Here is a 15,164-nt window from a genome sequence, read left to right on the forward strand (position 1 = left end):
ATTGGGACGCTGCTATTCCTGGTCCGGCAATGGCTCGACACCCCTCATTCTTCATCAGTACTCCAGTATGGTCTCAAATTAAGTGGCAGGCTAGGAAGAGAACTATTAGGACACTTAGAAATTCCCTCTGAGACATGCAGTCAATTCACGCGGGTATGTTTATTCCCGCGTTCCTGCATATTTGTGATTGCTGAACTGAGTCTAGCACCCAGCATTCTTGGTAACTAGCGCAACACGATAAGGTCCTAATAAGAGTTTCTGTGTCAATATGAAAATGAAACGCTGTCTCTTGTCCCGAGTCTCTAGGTCTCGGTTGGGACAATGGAGGACAAGGGCGTCTTCTTTCCAGAGTCTGACCTTCCTTAGAGTTCGAAAACCGACGAGGTTGACACTCGTCACAAACCTGGCTGCACTGCTCGTACGTAGCGGCTCATAGGGGACCAGTGACGTACTAGCGCTCTATTCAATTCCGTTTGCAGCACAGGTGACAATGCAGTCTGGATTTATCCTACCGGCCTGTGGCCAGGTTGAACTTGCAAGCGTAGTTAGCAAATGGAAATGAGAGAGCAGTTTGTATCAAATTACTCCTAACAATGGTTTCCTTCAGGCTGGGAGGAATGATGCAGCGTTCTACAGCAGAGCACGTCTACCTCTTGGGAGTGGCTTACTCACTGCAGAGCCATACATATAAGGGGTTGGACAAAGAAATATCTGTGCTTCTCAGATCCAGATGCCACGTCTTGCACCAAGCTTTGTGATACAGCGGCGTCAATAACTGAACACGAAGCATTGTATCTATGTAAAAGGCGAGGGGATCTCATAGCAGGCCAGTGGCGGAAAGTGATTATATTGATAGATCACAAGGACGATCTGGTATCGCAATATAGTATCAACTCAGGTTTCGAAAGCCAATGAAATATTTAGGTGGTTAGATAGTTAGATAGTTATAATCAAATAAGACTTAAGAAGTTGTCCGTTTACTCTAATCTGGGTGGAAGGACAGCCAAATCATCCTAGTATAAACCCTAAACCAAAGTAACCTCCACTCTTCCACATCCAGAAAATTCCTGCTGCATCGCTCCATAGAAGCAGCCAATTCTCCAGTATTCCGTCGGAATCTCCCCCGCGTCTGTTCGTCGCAGCAGTAGGCCATCCACCGCCGTATATTGGACACCGTCAAGATCGTAGGTTCGAGAGGCCAGTGCAAGAGCCAGCACATCCATTGCTTTAAGCGGACATTCACTATCTAGTCTCGCATTCGTCTTGAAATCCGGCAGTACATAGTCTGGCGGGTAGATCCCCGAAGGCGGAAAAGACGGTGGTGGAGGAGGGTCGCCAGCATATTCCCTAAAAACTAAATCTCCAGGAGGGATGAAGCGAGCCTGTTGGGCGCGCGCCTTGAGCACAACTTCCTCCCAGATGTGACTTTTCCAAACGGCAAGGCGAGTCAACAACCGTGGCTGGACAGTGCTGCACTTTGCCGCCGCGTATGGCGATGTAACGACTATGCAGATACTCGCGACGGGCCATCTGGTCAAACAGGACCCTCATGCCATCGACTCCGAAGGCAATACACCAATGGATCTATTTCAAAAGCGACAGCCTGTGCTGTGTGACGTCGCTGATGGTTTTTGCCGTCTACTTGAGAGCGCAACTAATTATAGCAATGGTGGGATTCCAGGAGAGGCTTAGGAATTCGTCTCGGCGTATGGGGCAATCTATAAGAAAGCAGTTATTGCATGATTCCATTCCATTCCTTCTACGGAACCTAGAGGCGGCATTTAATCTACTTAATACCTAGCCTCGTTGGTTGTCAGCATGGTAGTGTTACGTTCGACATCCGGTAGCAATGCAATTATTCAACTAATAGCCTGCTGTTGTTTTCATGTAAATAGATGCTGATACTCTGATATTTTCGCGCGTCATGAGAGCAAACGTTCTAGAACCACCCCTGCAGTCCAATGGTGAACCGGCTCTGGTCCTTCTCAAGCTCCCCTCGCAGACCCTTAAGCTCCTCGACGTCCCAGTTCGCGTGCACAAATCTCCCGTTCAGGAATTTTCCCTCCTCGCTCAGCGCCCAGACGACGAAATCCCCCGGCAGCGCGATGTCATCGTACACCAGGCCCAGCTCTTCCACTGTGGTCGCAAACTTCACAGACATGGCCGTGCCGCCGATGAGGCCGGGGTGCACCTGCAAAACGAAGAGACCGGGGTTCTCGTCGTGAAAGTACTCAAACATCTTGGTCGCAGCGCTCTTTGACGCGCGGTAGGCCGAGAACCCGAACATGTAGGGCAGGTGAATCGCGGCCGTCGAGATGTGAATGACCGAGGCGTCGGGGGCTGCGAGGGGTTGGAATGCGCGGAGGAGGTTGAAGTTGCCGCGGACAGTGATCTCGAAAGCACGCCACCAGTCTTCGGGGTCTGAATCGGGGATGGTCTTGAGATCGGCCATGTATCCGGCGTTGGCCACCAGAATGTCGATCTTTCCACCAAGGGAGTTGGCAAAAGAGCTGACCGCTTCGGTCGTCGCTTCGGCATCCGTGACATCGACCGTGTAGAGATACACCTTCGTCGCAGGGTTCAGGGCCTCGATGGCGGTTTTGGTATCCTCGAGGGACTTGACTGTTCGTCCTAGGAGCCCCAGGCTCGCGATTCCCGACACAGCGAGAGACTTGGCTATGGAGGCACCAATTCCCGCGCCTCCGCCCGAGATGAAGGCATGCCTGCCCTTGGTCGAAAGCTCCGGACGAGACGGGGAGATGGCCGCGTACGGCTTCGTGTGGTAAATCTTGGTGGGGGATGGGAACGACATGATGCTGCTGCTTGCTGGTTGTAGACTTTGTAGTGATGATTGTGAAACTTGTGAGTTTGGTCTATGCAGGAAGAAAACAAATCTCATCGCGCCTCCATCCTTTATACGCCTTCATCTTTGGAAGGGACTCTGTGGATGGCCATGGTCATTATTTCCGCCGCCGCCAACATTCCCTAAGATTATTCACCTCATCGCTTCGTCACCATACCATTTCTTGTCAGCGGATTTGAAATGATTTTGGGGTTGAGCTAGGAAGATCACAAAGACTCGTGGAGTTTGGTGTCCGACAACGTTGCGACACGGCATCGGGCAAAGTTGGGTGGATTCCACTGCGGCTGGCGCCACGTCCGAGCTTTGGGCCGGGTCACGGATAACGTTATGGACCGGCTTTCGGGCCCGCATCCGCCCGCTGTTGCTTACATGAACACGCCAAGCTTTGACAGTAAACCTACTGTGTAAGCCGCGCTTGGAGGTCTCGCTGATTAATCCTCGTGATAACACAGCGAGTACCAAAACCCCCTTACAGACGCATCCTCCCTCCTACTCGTGATAACGTTGAATCGGCCTATTTCTGGACCCTTGCCTGTTTTTCCAACCAGTCCGGTCAACGATAAGGAGATGAGTCCAGCCGACGCCAACGTGAGTAGGCTCCGGCGCTGGGATGGGCCCTATTACTAATCGTCACAGGCCCGACGACGTGAGCGCGGTGTCGTCGCCCAGCGCGAGTATCGCAAACGCCACGCATCCAAGGTCCAGAGGCTGCAGGAGGAGAACACGCAGCTCAAGGATGTTATCGCAGACCTCGACAGGGCGCTGCGCAGGCGCGGGGCCATTCCGGATGACCTGGGTGTGGTTCTCGCCAGGGCCCGCGACCTCGCCGGCATCAGCGAAGTTGCTGCGGCCGAGGGCAGTGCCGGCAACGGGAATGCAGATCAGGGCGATGCACCACCATCACAACCGGCAGAACACGCCCGGAACTCAGATTCGACGTCGAAATCTCGGATATTGGATGATGACAGGCTGTCCCCAGAAAGCCAGCTGATAGCCATCGGACGACTCACCCCCCGCCTCGACTACGGCCTCTGGTTCGACGCAGACCGCTTGATCCGCGTTCTCGAACCGCCGATAGATATTATGCCCTACCTCGGCTCCGGCCTGCACACCCTCGCTGGCTGCATCTTCTGGTCAACCCTGAACTACACCATCGACCTCTGGAACTCCCGCTCGGCGCCCCCGGCAACCAGAAACCTGGATCGTATCTTCAACCACTCGAGGCACCTGACTGACCGCCAGTATCTGCTGTCGCTCACTCAGGCGAGGGTGGATTACAAGCAAAAGGGCTACATGTTCCGCAAGCTCTCCGACCAGTTCGAACGGAGCGCCATGACCGACTTGCACAAGCTTATCAGGGATGACTACGAGAACAAGGGCATATCGGCCAAGTATTGGAAGACGCCCGACGAGGTCGCCGCCTGCGTCCTCGATGTCATGACACCGGACGAGGCCGCGCGGTTCCAGGCCGTCATCGAGGGCAAGGGCACGCCGGCGGACGAGGAGCTGCTGAGGCCGCTCATCGCCTGGTTTGCCGAGAACTTTATTTGCTTCGGCAACGGACCCAGGTGGAGCGCCGTGTTCGTCTCCGTGGGCCTCGGAAGCTGGATCAGGGAGGTCAGAGATCGCGTGGCTCGTGCGCAAGAGAAGTCTCATTCTACTGTCGAACCAACATCCTGATCAGACATCCATCTTGCCGAGCCTTTGCGGCACAACGTCCCGGCTCTTTACAACTCAAAATTTGCAGCCCGTTTTGCCAGGTCTTCGCCCCACCCGGGGTGATGGTCACCGACTAGTTCGGTGTTGAGGCCCTCGCATCGGGTATGACCCGAGCCAGCAATGTCCCAGGAAACCGGTTCGTCGGTGACCTCACACAGGTAAAACGCCTTCCTCGATTCAAGCCACGTCGATTCCGCCAGCGGGCCATCCCAAGGGCGCTGCCAGTCCCCGGCATAAAACACAACCTTGGTCAGCTCATCGCCCACCTTCTTCTCCCGAAGAAAATCGAACACCTTCTCGGCCCGGTGGTTGTTTAGCAGGGGCTGCGCCATCGACGCGCGCCCCTTGCACTCCGTCTCTCTCTCCATATCGTACCTGTGAAAGTTCTTGACGACGCCCAGCTTGGACGTCTCCAGCTGCCGTCGACACTCACTCGCAAACTCGAGGAAAATGGTCATGTTCTTGACCTTTGGGAAGTTGGTGGCCAATGCCTCGAAGTGCTCCATCGGCCACGTGCCGTTGCGGTTGATGTCAAGCGATATGCTCTGCAAGCCCGGAATCGCGCGGCCCACCTCGGCAATCTGCTCCGCCGACATGACTTTACGCTGACGATACTCGCTCTCCGGCTCCCGCCACTCGAGGCTCGTGAGGGACTGGGCATGCCGAAGCAAGGCCGGCTGCACTGATTCACCCGTCTCGCCGCTGGATATCCACGAGAGGTGCGTGAGAGAGTTCTCCGGCAGCCCGAGAATGAGGTCCTTGGCCCAGGTGCCCGAGACAGCCAGCGACCGGAGCGATTTCAGGTGCGGGATCAGGCGCTCCAGATTCGGCGTGTGGTCCCGGGCCAGTCTCAGGGAGAGCGTCTTGATGTGCCCAAAATCCATGGCGTCGAGCCAGAGATCCAGACTCGTCTTCGCCTTCTGCTCCTGGGACAGCGTGAGCCACTTCAGCCACTTCCACCCCCTCTCCGATGCCGCCCACTCGAGGTTCCTGAGGATGACGGATTGCGAGTGGACCGGAGACTCCTGCACTTCCGCCCACGGCGAGTCGTTGAATTGGTAGCCTTCCAGGTCCAGCGCTTCCAGCTTCGATGGATAGTGCGACCCGGACCGCAAATCAAAGGGGAAGCTCCACCGGTCGGGCCATTCGGAGCACCCCAGCCCCGTGACGCGGAGCTTCAGGCTCGTGATATTGGAACACTTGAACAGAGTGGCGTGCACGTCTTGCATGGTCGCGAGGAACGGGTCGCCCGGCTCGCGTTTGCCGTAGAATCTGTTCTGGCCTGATGGCACGACGGTGTCAATGTAGGTTGGGCATTTGAAGGACTGCGGCTCTGGTGAGGCTGATACGGCGAGGATGAAGAAGGAAAATATGACTAGATTGCGCAGTGACTGGTGCATGGTTGCGGTGTGAGGTGAAATTTCTGTGATGGCAATTGTCGCTGAGATTGAGCTACCTTGCGTAGGGCGTGCGCATATGCCCTTTTTATGTAGCCATCCTGTTAAGAGATAAATACAATTGCTTGACAGAATGAAAATGCCACGGTTGTCTCCAAATTTATTTGATGTTGTCCTTAAGATGGAGTTGTAGGTGTCAAAATCCTTCCCGCCCAGGATTGGTTCTCTTTAGGCAGCCGTCGTATCATGGCTCATAGAGCTTGCGCTCGTTATTGGTTCATTGATGCTCCGTCTTGGCATTTCAAGCAATGCACAGACACCACAACCCTGAAGACACGTTTGCAGACAACCATAAACCAACCCCGTTGCTATAAGCCAAATTTTAGGTGTTGAATTCCAGTGTGGTTCGGTGAACCTAGCGAGGTTCAAGCCGCCCACGGCTTCGAATCCAGGTGTGGCTGATGAACGCAACACGACTCGGAACCTCAAATCCAGTCGTGGTTTCATTTTATTCTGGACCAGAATCTAAAATTATGCATCAATGACTGGGAGGTCGGGATCTGGTCTGCAGCCAGAGACCTTGGAAGTGGGAGCCGGTCCGCGGCGCCCGTTTGACTTTGTTCGCCGACCTATCGCTCATCGGTCGGCGGCGTGCCCGGGAGTGTTACACTGCATCACGGCAAACCTACGTCACATCCTCGCATTCCAGTGTGTCGGTACTAACCACCGCCGGCACACGAGCTCGCAACCATCTATCAACACCGCGAGGCGAATTCCTGCAATGCCAACGACCAGAACAATCCCGCGACGATGAAGGTCCTCATCGCGACGATGCCCTTTACGGGCCACATCCACCCGATGCAGCCCATCGCCCTCGCCCTCACCCGCCGCGGCCACACCGTTGCCTGGCTCACCTCCCACTCCCACGCCCACCTCATCGCGCCCACCGGCGCAACCTTCATCGCCTCTCCCGAAGCCCTCGCGTCCCACGACGAGTCGCCGCTTGCCCCGGACCCGGGGACTTCGGGCCTTGGTGCGGCCGTGTCGATGCTCCGCAGATTGTTCCTCGACCGCGTGCCCGACCAGGTATCCGCCTACCGCTCCGCTCTGGAGTCGTTCGACGCGGACGTGCTCCTCGTCGACCTGGGCGCCCACGGGGCCCACTGCCTCCGCGACCTGACGGGCCTGCCGTACGCGACGCTGGGCATAAACCCCCTCGTCACCCTCGACCCGGAGGTGCCTCCCTGGGGCACCGGCTGGCTGCCCCCGACGACCGTCTTCGGGCGCTGGATCAACGTGCTGTCGCACGCGGCCGCGAACTGGCTCCTGTACCCGAAGCTCACGGCCGCCCTGAACGGGCACCGCGCCGCGATGGGGCTGCCGCCGCTCCCGGCCTCGGGGTTCTACGACTCGGCGCGCTCCGACATGCTGCACATCATGCCCACGACGCCGGCCTTTGAGTTCCCGCGCGCGAACCTGCACCCGGGCGTCAAGTTCGTCGGCCCGCTCCTGCCGCTCTTCGACGAGGAGCAAGGTGCGGCCGCGGCCCTTCCGGCGTGGTGGGGCGAGGTGCTCGCCCACCCGCGGGAGAAGGTCGTCCACGTTACGCAAGGGACCTACGCGACCAAGGCGGCCAACCTCATCATCCCAACCCTCGCGGCGCTGAGGTACCGTTCGGACCTTCTCGTCGTCGTCACGACCCCCGACGCGGAGGCCGCCCTGCCGGGGGAGGCGCTCCCGCCCAACGCGCGCGTGGCGTCGTTCATACCGCACGCCAGGCTGCTGCCGCACGTCGGGGTCATGGTCACCAACGCGGGGTACAACGGCGTGCTCGCGGCGCTGAGCTGCGGGGTCCCGCTGGTGTGCGCGGGCCGGAGCGAGGATAAGGCCGACGTGAGCGGACGGGTCGCGTGGAGCGGGGCCGGGGTCGACCTCGCGACGGACGCGCCCAGCGAGGGGGCGCTGCTGGGGGCGGTTGAGGGGATTATCGCAGATGAGAGTTTCCGGAGAGCGGCCGAGAGAATACGCGACGATTTCATGGGCCACGATGGGCCCAACGAGGCGGTCGACGCCCTCGAGGGCGTCGTTGGGCGCAGTCGGAGATGATAACGGAGATGAGGCCGCTAGTGGGGGAGGGTGTTCGGAGTACAACTTCCGAGGGCCAGCGTCGGACCTTCGCCTCGGGCGACGGCCGCGACGTGTCCCCGTCTTGAATCCGAATGCAACCATCGTCCCCGAGGATCGTCGGTTTTGACAGCAAGTGGGTACGCACGTCCCATTGACCGCATGGCATGTCCACTGCCGCTCTTGGCAAATAGTATAATGCTCCATTTGCTCCGTTGCAACAACGCCAAGCTGTATATTGAAGTGGAACAGTAGGGATGGAGGCAAAATATCACAATACACCCAACAACTGCCATGCCCTTAGGCCCTGCCTGCCCACCCTATATTTACTTTCCATCAGTAGGGCAGTGCGCACCCCGATTCCAACAACAACCGTGACGCATAAATAGACACACCCCAAAAGGCCACTGGTTTTACAAAACAAGTCACATGCATGGCGATGAGGATAACGCAACATACGGTAGCTCCTTCCCATTTGAGGCTTTACCAGATATCCAGGTAACATTGATTTATTTTGTGCGTGACATTCTCGGCTCGTGTGATTGGTCATTCAAATGTGGGGTGGCCCAAGCGTCAAGCTCGGCTAGGGCTCCACTGCCCACCCCGGCTCAGCGCAGTTAGGTATTTCGACGCGATCCGTCTTGGCCTCTTTTCCTCCTCAAGCTTCGGCAACTATAGTCTACTGTGTTTGCGCGATCGTCTCTTCGGCGGCGATCAATCATACCTGCTCAGGCTCGCGACTTCTTTAGGCTCCGGCGTGGGCTCTAATTTCTTTTTACTTTGGGTTCCAGGTGGGCGGTTTTGCATCGCAGAGTTTGCTCGTGGCAGCCGGTCGATAGGCCTGAACCATTCGTGGTCAGGCTTTTTTTTTTCATTCGCTTCGGCGTTTGTTTTTCGTCTTCCGGTGAAAGCAGTAGCTCTGTTTTGCTTAGTTGTTCACCTGGTTGAAAAGCGGAGGAGTACGGTGATCGGTAAGTGTCGCGTGTCCATGGAGTTATATGTTCGTTCTAATCATCCATTCCATAGGTGCTGTGGTTCTTGGTTGTCTTGTTCAACTACTCAACCCCTAGTGGACGATTCTTTTACATCGGTTCGCCGCCGTTTTCGTCATTCAGGACTACTTGAACAACCCTACATCAATCATCATGTCTCAACCCCAGGCACCTACTGGTGCTGCCGGCAACGCCCAGATCCGGGACACTTGGATCAAGGACTGTGTCGTCTTCAACGGCGAGAACGGCCCGATTATTGCCAGCGGCAATTCATTCGGCCCCAGAATCTCTAAAATCAAGGCCAGGTTGTGCAGTCTGAAGTTCCCCGACACTACTCACTGTCACGCACTACGTATCGATATCCCCTTTGGCCAAGATAATGAGGACTGCGGCTTCGGCAAAGTCTACCAGTGTAAGTCATGCCGTTAACCACCCAGGTGTGAGTCATTAACTGATGTTACGTGCACAGACTGTGGTTCAGACCGGATAGATCCTGTGGACTATCGAAGCCTCACCCTCAAGTTTCCTGCGGGCGACGACAAGTGGGACTTCGAGTCAGCACCTCCCGAGCTGCTCTCACGGTTCCCAGATCGCGATTCCAAGACGTATTGCTTGGTGACCATCCACTTGCGGGAAAAACCTACCGTCGTCGGCTGTGGCATGCCATTCGCCAACGCTTCCGCCCCTGAGCTTGAGGATTGGTACAAGAACAATCGCCCGACTGTTGGTGACGTGACCTTTCGCGACTTCATCAGCCAGACCACCTTTCACGTCCTTGTCGCCAGCCCAGAGAAAACTGTTGAAAAGGTATTCGATCCCAAATGGCTTGGACAGCCCTTCACTCATTCCTACGGCACGGAACTGGACTGGAATGTCGACCGCTTAGCGCAACTGTGGCACAAGACCCTGCGGATCAAGGCATATCATCCTACATTCCAGTAAGTCATTATCCTCTGCATCTTTTCATTCATGGTCCTAGCTGACAATCCATAGGTTTGATGATGATGACACCATGTTGGCCGTCAACACGCAGGTCTATGTCCACGACGATCTGTGGGTTGAGTTGGACGCGAGAAAACTGCGTGAGCGAGAAAAGCGTGCCTACTTCATCCCTCATGCGACAGAGGACAACACATTCTTCGCCATCATGCCGCGCGGAACTGCTTTTGTCGATGAGTTTCAGACATCTTGGGATCGTCTACTCGGCAACCCCCTCGAGCTACTATTCTGGGAGATGAATCCTTCGCGTGCGGCACTTGGCAAGGAGGCGTCTTTGCAGGTGGTCAAAAAGACAGAAGAATCCGAATCGCTCTCAAACAGCGACGAAGAAGAGGACGATGAGCCTCTGGCAGCTTGGTATGTCTGCTGGTGATCTTATTTGACTGTGTACTGACATGCGTGTCACAGGACTGCCGAAGTTATGTCGTGGCCCGGCACAATCCCGGAGTTGAGTGGTCACCCTCGAGGAGAGACCGATATGGTCATGAAGGTCTGGCGGCCTGCTCCCGGCCAACTCGGACACACTCATAAAGTCACGACGTTTTCGACTAGACAAGAAGCCGATGCGGAGATCGAGCATTAGGACTGCATCTCGCTCAACTTCAAAGATATCCTGGTCGAAACAGAGCGCAAGTTTAGGGCCATCAATACTCTGCACCCCGGGGCGGCTAAGACTCATTCCTACATACCCGATGACCAAGCCAAGGAAATGCAGGCTCTTCACCGCGCCGTCATGAGAGGATCTGGATTCTACGACTACATGAGTGGCCGAGATCTCATAGAGACTGTGGCGATCTCGTCGTCGGAGACGGAGAAGCAGGCCCAGGTTCAGCAATGGCGAGATCTTCCTGTCGTCAATTTCCTGGACGGCCTTAGTCAAGAGTGGGTGGATGCTTTGTGTGAAGAAGCGCTGCCAGAAGATCGCGCTCGCTTCAAAGCGTACCTGAGCGAAAAGGTGCTTGGGATTGGCATAATCACTGCTGTATGTCTACGCCATTTGTTAACACCGAATTTGAGTACTGACTGGTTGACTAGGGACCTGGATTCGGCAAGACGACCGCTGTAGCAGCAGCCGCGCTGGCGATGCAGCTGTCACTTGGTCCCACTGCCTGCTCCGCCCCCTCCCATGTCGCCATCACCAATCTTGCTGAGCGACTCGACAGGACTTCGACATCTGTCTGCCACAGGATCAATATGCGCAAGACCCCCCACGATGCTTCGCGTGTGCGTCAGACTTTTGTCCTTCGCGTGTTCAAGCTAGAGCACGAGTACAAGGCATTCATTGCCCTTCTCAAGAACCCCGGCAGTTGCGACAGGGCTGCTCCCAAGATCCGCGGGACACCTGTCAAGTGGACCTTCAAAATATCACTTGCATACTGGCTGCTGGTCTTACTGCAATCACCCGCAACAACCAGGCGGCTTTCCTTGGATGACTCTCTGGCTCTTCGGGCAATACAACGAGACCTCAACACACGCGAAGATTTCCGCTCTGTGCGCAATCTCTGTGCAAACCGCATTGGCTACGAGGAGTTCTCCAAAACTCCCCAGCCCAGCAAGGATGCCATCATGAAGATCTTCCAGCGGCTCATCAATGCTGCTGACATGTTGTGCACAACTCCCAGCATGTTCAACAATGAAGAGTACGTTAGCATGTGGAATAAAGGCAAGGCAAAGGCCGTTGCGTTCGACGAAGCCGCCAACATGACACGCGGTGACATCATTCAGGTCTGGGGCAATGACTTGTTGCCGTGTCTATTCGGAGGAGATCCAAAGCAGCTCCCGCCAGCCGTCATGACCAAAGAAGAAAAGACTACAGACGGGCATGTCTACAACCAGCTGAATCGAGACGCCACGGTGTCCGGGTTGGAGTTTCTCCAAGCGTCTGGCATCCCTGTGTACCGTCTCCGGAAGCAGCTGCGGATGACAAAGGCACTGTGGGACATGGTAGGTGGCATCATCTACGCGGATCAGCCAATTGTATATGGCGATCAATGCGACATCAATCTCCCACAGTTCGACATTGGCCGGCATCTGGAAGCCTTCATTCAGGAGCAGTATCCTGAAGTTCGGGCGCCTGCTGAGAACACCTCCAGCCCGCTGTTCATTCACTGCGATGGCACCAGTGTCTTCTCAAACCCCGTCACGCACGGCAAGAAGTCGGAAGACCAAGTTGTGGTTGCGCTCGACTTTGCTTCGAAGTTTGTCAAAGAGAAAAACGTCGACCCCTCCAAGGTTATCATCCTTGCGCCATACAAGGACAATGTTCAGCTCCTTGAACAACGGCGAAAGCAGGAAAAGTACGCCAACCTCGCAACCATGCGTCCTGCATCCTCTATCGATGCTTTCCAAGGCCAGGAGGCGGACATAGTTATTGTGGTTATGGGAACTCGCGCTTTCAACCCAGGCCCTGGTTTCACGAAAGACCCGCGCCGTCTAAATGTCTTGTTAACCAGGCAACGATGTGGCTTGGTGATCATTGGGGATATCAACGTAACTGGGGCAATGGTGAAGCCGAAGAATGCCAAAGGGCCCAAGTTGAAGGATGGTGATTTTTTTGTTTGCTTGCCGGGAAAACCGAAGATGAAGATGACAGCCAAAGAGCTTTGGAAGGTACACAAGTACCTGCATGACCGTGGGCGGGTGGCTACCATTAAGGTCAATGTACGGGCTTAGGATTGGGATTATTGGCCCAATGGGTATCCATCAGAATGGGTGATACAAGGTACATATTAATGGGATTACCAAATTGGTCATAAACTCATTTAGATGCTTCATGTCTTGTACTTGCTACAATTGATTGCTACAATTGATTGCTACAATTGCGAGGACTCACTTCTTTATTAAACTTAAAGAAAGCCTATCTACTGAAGTTTCGATACTGCAACTAGCATCTTTCCAGCCAATCTAATCATCCAACATCTCCCCAGCAAACGTAAAGTCGCAGTGTCCCATTACCTGCTGAAAAAGGCATTGAGCTTTCAGCCAACAGGTAGGGAAAAGCTCTGCAGGAAGGTTTAAGCGAAAGAAGAACGGAAGAAGCTTCCATAGAGGCTTGTAAGCTTCAACCATCTTCTCAGCAAACCCGTACACAAGAGGAGAAGTAATATCCACATTCCCCCATTGTGTTGCCAAGCCAGGAAAAGTAGCTTCAGACTCTTTTCCTATACTACCGCAAACTTCCTTTACCATAGCCTTTAAGCTTGGAGCAAAGTTAATTGCAGATCGACGATTTACTGTGCTAGACAGTGTAAAGCTACCACTAAGGTAGATTGCGGGACGACGAAGTCTTGAAAATCGCCTGTAGTAAGTAAAGTTAGTAAACATTCTAATAAAGTAAATAGATGTTAAGGACTTACTGCTTCTTGTGCTTATAGCGAGAGAAGATTCTTAGCAGTTTCCGCTGCTTTCGGGTAATAGAAGGCCAGTATTTTGTAAGAACAAGCCAAAGCACAGCCTCTTCTTTTGTAAAGATATCTTCAGCAAAAGGAAGAGTTTCGCTAGGACGAATGAGGCCTTGATCAACGCCAATCTGGTAGGCAAGAGCAGAGTGCTTGCGAGTAAGGTAGACCTTAGCATAGAGCTGCTCAAGAACACTTCGCCAAAGACCACTGAAGTAATGATACTCCCGGCGTGCAATCTCCTAATAATTGTTAGCAATTGTAGCAATCGATTGTAGCAATTTAATAACGCGCACCTGCTTTTGCTTGGCCAAACTATTCGCCATCTCTCGTTCAATGTTCACATTTTCGCGAACCTTCTCAGAACCACCTTCGAAGTTATGATGCTTGTCCATATCTGCAAGTCCCTCTTCCAAAGCCTCAGATAGATTGCCAAAAGGGATATCCTCCCATTCCAGGTCACTATCGTCCATCTTAATCTCCACTTTGTTTTCGTCAAACCACGCAAGGTTTTTTTTGCGATTAAGAGGAGTCCAATCGATTCCGTGTTGCTGAGCAACTTGCTCGGGATATCGGCCCTTTGCCCTTCTAAAATCAGTTAGTAAGAACATATTTTTAAAGCGAAATAAACTTACGCTTTATCAATAACTGTATTAATTGCAGCTTGCTCCAAGTCATGTCTTTCAGAAGCAGAACCATTTTGCCAGATATCTTTCTTCTTCAAATCGGCAATCTTGCGGTTCTTCTGGGCGTTAAACGCCTTCTTTGCTCGCTCAAGATCGAGCAAATCATCGTCCATATCCTGAAGTCTCTGACGAGCCTTTTTGCTATGTTGGTTTTCTGAATAATCTGCGCTGGCCTTTCGCTTATTGCCTGCACCAGAGCCCACAGGGCGGCCTGAATTGCTAGATTAGAACAAAAGATTGCTACAAAATAGACTACACATACCTCTAGCAGGCTGGTCAGCCATTGGGGAAAACGTGGCCTAAAAGAAAATTCAATAAGCTCTGCTATATATTAGATGACGCAATGTAGAAATGAATAACATACTGTTAAATTATAGTGGTGGTGGTGGCTGTAAACAAACAGTGGTGGTGTAGGAGAAGGAAAAATTTAAAGCTGGTGAAAATTCAAATTTGAAATATTTAGGTGTAATGCCACTTTCGGAGGAAGGTGCAAATCACTTTGTTCAATAACAAAAAAATGTCGCTAAATTACCTAAACAGCTTATTTTCAGATTCACTATATTAAATATAGTAAAAAGCAGTGCTAAACTGAATTTATTTGCTTGTTTATAATTTTAAAAAAAATTAAAGTAAAGAAAAACATCATTCGCACCTTCCTCACTAAGTTCTAAAATTTCATCTCAAGTTTACCACCTTTAATTCTCACTTCACCTCTCAACTTCACTCTCTCTGCTTTATATTTTCAACCTCTCATTCTCAGTTTTCTTTCTTTTCTTTTTCTACAACACGGGTTATATTTTTAAAATACTGCTAATGTGTGTACAACTCAATCTCTCTATCAGAAGCTTTATACCTAATTCATTTTAGTCTAAGAAAATGGCACCAGTTCGGGGCAATGCGAGAAAGGGGAAGAAAGCAAAGTTCAAGGCAAATTCAGCTAAGAATATCGCTAAAGCGTCCAAGAAGCCCGCTGCAAAAGCTTCTCA

The 15,164-nt window shown here is 53.2% G+C and overlaps 6 protein-coding genes across 6 annotated transcripts; 3 read left to right on the top strand and 3 right to left on the bottom strand.

The window, feature by feature from the left end:
- Positions 1-1,939: 1,939 nt before the first annotated feature.
- On the bottom strand, positions 1,940-2,812 carry EsH8_VI_000441 (SDR family oxidoreductase; the record flags this gene model as incomplete). Its single annotated transcript, XM_083271694.1, has 1 exon — positions 1,940-2,812. The coding sequence occupies one exon, from the start codon at positions 2,810-2,812 to the stop codon at positions 1,940-1,942; it is 873 nt and encodes a 290-aa protein (XP_083126868.1).
- A 618-nt stretch (positions 2,813-3,430) lies between these two features.
- On the top strand, positions 3,431-4,543 carry EsH8_VI_000442 (bZIP transcription factor; the record flags this gene model as incomplete). The annotated part of the gene is made up of 2 exons (XM_083271695.1): positions 3,431-3,451; positions 3,500-4,543. The coding sequence occupies 2 exons, from the start codon at positions 3,431-3,433 to the stop codon at positions 4,541-4,543; spliced, it is 1,065 nt and encodes a 354-aa protein (XP_083126869.1).
- A 47-nt stretch (positions 4,544-4,590) lies between these two features.
- EsH8_VI_000443 (uncharacterized protein) lies at positions 4,591-5,982 on the bottom strand (the record flags this gene model as incomplete). Its single annotated transcript, XM_083271696.1, has 1 exon — positions 4,591-5,982. One exon carries the CDS (start codon positions 5,980-5,982, stop codon positions 4,591-4,593), a length of 1,392 nt encoding a protein of 463 aa, XP_083126870.1.
- Positions 5,983-6,789: 807 nt separating this feature from the next.
- EsH8_VI_000444 (glycosyltransferase) lies at positions 6,790-8,085 on the top strand (the record flags this gene model as incomplete). The annotated part of the gene is made up of 1 exon (XM_083271697.1): positions 6,790-8,085. The coding sequence occupies one exon, from the start codon at positions 6,790-6,792 to the stop codon at positions 8,083-8,085; it is 1,296 nt and encodes a 431-aa protein (XP_083126871.1).
- A 1,163-nt stretch (positions 8,086-9,248) lies between these two features.
- On the top strand, positions 9,249-12,767 carry EsH8_VI_000445 (uncharacterized protein; the record flags this gene model as incomplete). Its single annotated transcript, XM_083271698.1, has 6 exons — positions 9,249-9,507; positions 9,565-10,033; positions 10,089-10,451; positions 10,503-10,584; positions 10,678-11,076; positions 11,130-12,767. The coding sequence occupies 6 exons, from the start codon at positions 9,249-9,251 to the stop codon at positions 12,765-12,767; spliced, it is 3,210 nt and encodes a 1,069-aa protein (XP_083126872.1).
- Positions 12,768-13,446: 679 nt separating this feature from the next.
- EsH8_VI_000446 (uncharacterized protein) lies at positions 13,447-14,462 on the bottom strand (the record flags this gene model as incomplete). The annotated part of the gene is made up of 4 exons (XM_083271699.1): positions 13,447-13,734; positions 13,789-14,080; positions 14,128-14,389; positions 14,441-14,462. The coding sequence occupies 4 exons, from the start codon at positions 14,460-14,462 to the stop codon at positions 13,447-13,449; spliced, it is 864 nt and encodes a 287-aa protein (XP_083126873.1).
- Between the last annotated feature and the right edge of the window lie 702 nt (positions 14,463-15,164).

The sequence above is a fragment of the Colletotrichum jinshuiense genome, chromosome 6 (genome assembly GCF_051148585.1).
Source record: "Colletotrichum jinshuiense chromosome 6, complete sequence".
NCBI lineage: Eukaryota > Fungi > Ascomycota > Sordariomycetes > Glomerellales > Glomerellaceae > Colletotrichum > Colletotrichum jinshuiense.